A 5,319-nucleotide genomic window follows, 5' to 3' on the forward strand; every position below is an offset into this window, starting at 1 on the left:
CTCATCTTGAACTAGCTCTCCTCTTCTTCTTGTCTATTAGAATTCCGGCAGTGTAGACACTGCTAAGTGTATTACTGCCCTCCACAGGTCAAAATTTGAACTAATTTTTTTATGCAATATGCTAGTTCAATAGTATATAACAATTAGTTCAAACTTTCACCTGTGGAGGGCAGTAATACGCTTAGCAGAGTCTACACCACCGGATTTCTAATAGAGAAGAAGAAGAGAGCTAGTTCAAGATGAGCATTTATGGTTAAAACATGGACATCTTGGATGACATGGGGGTGAATAAATTATCAGGAAAAGTTATTTAAAAGTGGACTAATCCTTTAATAACAAAGAATGAGTCGTTTGTTATAAATTTCCACATTATTATTATATTCCACATATTCATACATAATTCATGAGGTGCATCATGGGATGCTTTTAACCCTCTGATGCACAGTGTTGGGGAAAGTTAGTTTTAAAGTAATGCGTTACAGTAATGCTGCCAATTTAGCGCCCCTTTTGAGACTTTTTTTCAAAAGCCTAGCGACAAACCTCATCTAGATTCCATGACTCACCCACTGATCTATATTAATATAGACTCAGTATGACATCATCTAGCGACATTTAGCAACCACTTTTAGCTACTTTCAGCTGAAAGCAATTGGCAACACTGGATACTCCTTAAAAAAGTAACTAATTCCTTTAATTAGTTACTTTTTTTAGAAAGTAATGTTACATTACTTTTGTGTTACTTTTTCTTACCTGGGCTGGGTTTGCTTGTTTGTTTTTAATAACAAAAAAAGTTAAATTTTTTGGCACCAAAAGTGAAGCCTCAGGCTAAAGGAAATACAAAGTCAGTCAGTAAATGGGAAAACTAAGTAACTTGCGTTACTTACTTAACAGTACAGTAAAGTAACTAGTAAAGTAAAGTGTTACTTTACTAGTTACTTGAAAAAAGTAATCTGATTACATAACTTGAAATGCGTTACCCACAAAACTGTTGATGCCTGTTGTTTGCTGTAGTGGGAAACCATTTTTAACCATTCAGGTTCTGAAGTTACATGCAAACCACCATAGATGATGACCTTTGACCCTTACCCATAACTCTGCATGTCTGTCTTCTTTATGTCATTGTGTTTTTTTATATATAACATATTTTATATTTTTTGCTATCTTCTATTACAACAAACTCCTCGAAATTTATTATTTTGATGAAAGATGAAAAGATTGAGAATAATTTTATTCTTTAAAAAAAAAAAAAAAAAAAAATGAAACATGAAGATGTTTTTCTCCTTTGGGACTGAATTATCCATGTATGAGTTAAACAGTACTGAAGAAGTTCCCAAATGAATTTCAAGCATTTAAGCATTAGCTTAGACCAAAATGTTTTTAAGATAACGAGAAACATAAATTCAGTCAAGTGTGTCTGCAATCATTTGGAAGTCAAATTTCTCTCATAAAGAATTTAGACTGTGTCACTAATTTTCTTGTTCATCAAGAAAAGAGAGTAAAGCAGTGAACTTAAGGTTCATCTATGTCAAAGTTAATGATAATAGGCCATGTTTTAAGCCAGGATCAGGCCTTAGTTCAATTAGGATATTAAAGTAGCTTTTATAAACGTGCCTTACTGGTGTGCATCTTGAGACAAAACATTATTAAATGTCAGTGCAAGATGCTTTCAGTTAAAACAGGCTTAAACCTTGTCTGTGAAACCGGGGGATTGACCCTAATCAACCTCAATCTGTTCTCAATAGCTGTCAAACACATCAGCAACCCACCTGAGGGTACACGAGTAGACATGATGACTATACCTGCTGATCGTATAGAGGCATATACATGCATGCTTTATAGAATATTATAGTTGAACAATACCAAATATGGCAGTGCATCCTCGTTCCTAAGAGTAAGTGCTCGGTAAATGTTTTGTTTTCCAAGCAAATTCCGTAAGAACTCTGTTACTTTTGGAGGGGAAAATATTTTGAATGTGGTTTTACTGCCTATAATAATTTGAAACAATCTGCTGAGCTACCCGTGATTAAGAGGACATGGGGGTTGTCTACCCATGTGTGGTTACCAAATGTTCCCTACAACAATCCTCCCTTCCCACTAATCAAGCCATTAATTTTATTACTATCAAGTGCAAAACATGCATATTAAGCCCAAACACTCAGGATACGGACAGCCAGAAGAGATAAAGTGAACTGTTAACTTTTAGTTATGCTTTGAAGGGTAAGAGCAAATCTAAGGATCTAACTTTTCTTCCCTAGAATCAATATAAGTTGGTAAAAAAAATTATGGGATATTATCCTATGATCTAAATTATTTACTTTAGCTCTTAAAATTTCGAATAATGTTAACTTTTCAAAATACGAGTTTTACAAATTCTGTGTTCTTGTGAAATATTTATGTTATTTCTGTATTCATATTATTAATACTTCTCACTAAAATTGCCAACAAAATACTGATGTTGTGGCATGATGTCTATTACCACAGATAATAATTTCTTTTTATACAAAGTTTATACAAACGAATACAAATTAGTTAACACTTATGCACTAATTTTTAATAGTTATGCACTATGTACTAGTTATGTATTAGTTATGCACTAATTTGTACAGTTATGCACTTCCTATGGAAGACTGGGACAAGTGAACAACCAGCTATACAGTATATATGTGGGATAATATATAAACAATTATATACTAGTGATTTATCAAAATAAAAGGTAAAAAATGTGGAAGTGTCTAGTATATGTGTGGTCAAGGCAACTGATAAAAGAGATCCTACTTTCAGATCTATTTTCCATTCACAAAAAATGGAATTGTCCAACAATTGTCAGATGTTTTCTCAGTCCATTAGTCTGCTTTCACCTTAGGTGGGCAAGATGCCTCCTGACTGGCATGTGCTCCTGTTAGTCGCTCTCCCATGTTCCCACAGTAGAGAAGAGAACGCATGGGCCATTTCTGTTAAAGAGGATACAAGCCTGTCACTTTGATACCTTCAGCTTGTAGATAGATAGATAGATAGATAGATAGTGAATGTAGTGAAGAGACTTTCACCTTCACAGGATGCAGGTACTCTGCTCTCTGCAGGATTGGATGGTCCCCCAACATCCCACCCTGGTCCAGGGTTTCGGTCAAGTGGGCGATATAGTTGGTGGCCAGAACCAGAACATCCAGCTTGGAGAGTTTTGTGTCGGGAGGGACGGAGGGTAAAGCAGCCTGCAAGCTGTGGAAGGCTTGTCTGAGGTTCCGAACACGACTCCTCTCTCTCGCGGCATTTTCAGGAGAGTTTTGGCTCTTACATGCCCTGGATGGAGTCGGCCCAGACTTTGCCTAAGACAACCAAAAGGAATGAGGGAAAATTTTTGTCATGTTTTGTGAGTCTTAAGAGGTGGGTCCCACTATATAGGTGTCTTAAACTTCTATACTTATATCCAAAAAGATCAAATCAATTGTAAGGTACAATGTATTTATGTGTTGATATTGTATTGCAAAATGCTTTTGAGGTGCATGTATATATCTTCAACTACTATGTACTAACATTTAAGTTAATAACTAGATACAATACACTTAATGCACTTATTGTGTACATACATGTATTTATATATATATATATATATATATGTATACAATAAGTGCATTAAGTGCATTGTATCTAATTATTAACTTAAATGTTAGTACATAGTAGTTGAAGATAATATAAAGTGGGTCTGAAATTAGTACAGTATATACAGTATACAGTAGGGTCTAAAACAAACCACTAATAAAAAATGCTTCTGTTTGAACTTTTTCATTTTAATACAAACTTTTTCAATACAGATTATATTGTTAGCAAATATGCATTTTCTTAAAATTAACATTTATTTATTTATCAATTTTATTTATAATTTATAATATTGTTGTTTATATTTAAAAATCTGTTGTTTATATTTATTTATTTATTAATATTTATGTATTTATTTATGAATACTTATCAATTTCTATTTAAAAAATCCAATTTTCTGCATTAAAATATTTTGGGGCTCATTTTGAAAACAGTCACAGTATGTGAAAAGCACGATATTCACTTTTAATGTGCACGTTTATACACAATAAAAACCCAACTGATGATTTCTCATTACTCTTTATAATTAAATGATTTGAAATCCTTTTGAGCGCAAACCATCTGCTATTCTTTCACTCACCCACTTCTTTGGCTCTCGATGTGTTGCCTGTTTTACGCATGGTTGTGTCCATCTCTGCGTCCGCACACTCTTTCCTCCCATCTCTCCCCACTCTTGTGCCGCATCCTCTCGTACCCCTCGCTCTGCCATGGGAACCACCGGCGAGGCCACCAAACCAGTGTCTAAATGACGGCGCTTCAGTGTCTCCCTCGAGCTGCGTGAAGGGGCTCAGCCCTCTCTTCCACCCAATTCAGGCCCAATGTCCACTCCGCTCAGCTCCATCCCCTCCCTCTGCCTTATCTGGTGAGGTAATGTGGGGATCTTCAAGCGGTACGTTATCTCTCACCCAGCCTCCCACGGGCGCTCACTGCCAAGAGAGCAGACTCAGGAGAGTTGCATGGCGTCCCCAGGCAGGTCGGCAGCAGCGGAGGGTCTTGGGAAAAACAGAGAGCCTTTTTGCAGCTGCGGACCCACAGCAGACGCAACCTTGACCCCTGGGCCTGCTGGGGCGACGTGACCTAAAACAATGAAAATTTACTGTGTCTGCTGTCAGCGTGATGGGTGTTGATCAGACTGCATGGGACAAGTTTGTCAAGGATATCTGGATAAAGAGATGTGATGTTACATTATGTTACATGGCTATTTAAAAAGACAAAGTTTGGTATACTTATCCCATCTGCTGTCAAACTGCTACTGGCTGACAAGATATCACTTATTTGTAAAGAATGCAGGAAAATGGAACAAAGTTCTTTTGTTCTTGCACAATTTCTTGAACTATGGATTTAGAGTTTCTAGTCACAGAAGTAAAAAAAGACTAATTCCACCTAGTCTATGTTAATGTTCGAAATAGTGTTTCCCAAAAGTTCATAGCTCAAGATATAAACACATATTTATATATACATATTTACATTGTGATATTATTTCCATCTTTAGGGGAAATAATAGAATGAAATAAGAAAAAAAATGTCATCATTTGATACATATCTGATACATACATCATATAAATCTGATAAAACTTAAAAAACTTGGCAAGGAGCATCATGTTTCAACTATATATATATATATATATATATATATATATATATATATATATATATATATTATTTGATATTTTTTTTACTAGTGGGTGCAGGACACTATAGTTCATTTCTGTAAGTGAGGATAGC

General features: G+C 35.4%; 1 protein-coding gene across 1 annotated transcript; it reads right to left on the minus strand.

Annotated features, from left to right (window-relative positions):
* Positions 1-279: 279 nt before the first annotated feature.
* Positions 280-4,742, minus strand: tcf23 (transcription factor 23). The gene is made up of 3 exons (XM_048198495.1): positions 4,175-4,742; positions 3,048-3,323; positions 280-2,951 (listed from the first exon to the last, which is right to left on the minus strand). Exons 1-3 carry the CDS (start codon positions 4,301-4,303, stop codon positions 2,844-2,846), a joined length of 513 nt encoding a protein of 170 aa, XP_048054452.1. The 5' UTR covers positions 4,304-4,742; the 3' UTR covers positions 280-2,843.
* Between the last annotated feature and the right edge of the window lie 577 nt (positions 4,743-5,319).

This window comes from Megalobrama amblycephala, linkage group LG8, assembly GCF_018812025.1.
Source record: "Megalobrama amblycephala isolate DHTTF-2021 linkage group LG8, ASM1881202v1, whole genome shotgun sequence".
In the NCBI taxonomy this organism is placed as follows: domain Eukaryota; kingdom Metazoa; phylum Chordata; class Actinopteri; order Cypriniformes; family Xenocyprididae; genus Megalobrama; species Megalobrama amblycephala.

What these genes read in the sequence shown, in the direction of transcription:
- tcf23 (XM_048198495.1), bottom strand. Translation starts at nt 4,303, where the DNA reads ATGGCAGAGCGAGGGGTACGAGAGGATGCGGCACAAGAGTGGGGAGAG. An exon ending in ATCGAGAGCCAAAGAAGTGG is followed by an intron (nt 3,324 to 4,174) that starts GTGAGTGAAAGA and finishes TGGTTGTCTTAG; the next exon opens with GCAAAGTCTGGGCCGACTCC. An exon ending in AGTACCTGCATCCTGTGAAG is followed by an intron (nt 2,952 to 3,047) that starts GTGAAAGTCTCT and finishes CCTCTTTAACAG; the next exon opens with AAATGGCCCATGCGTTCTCT.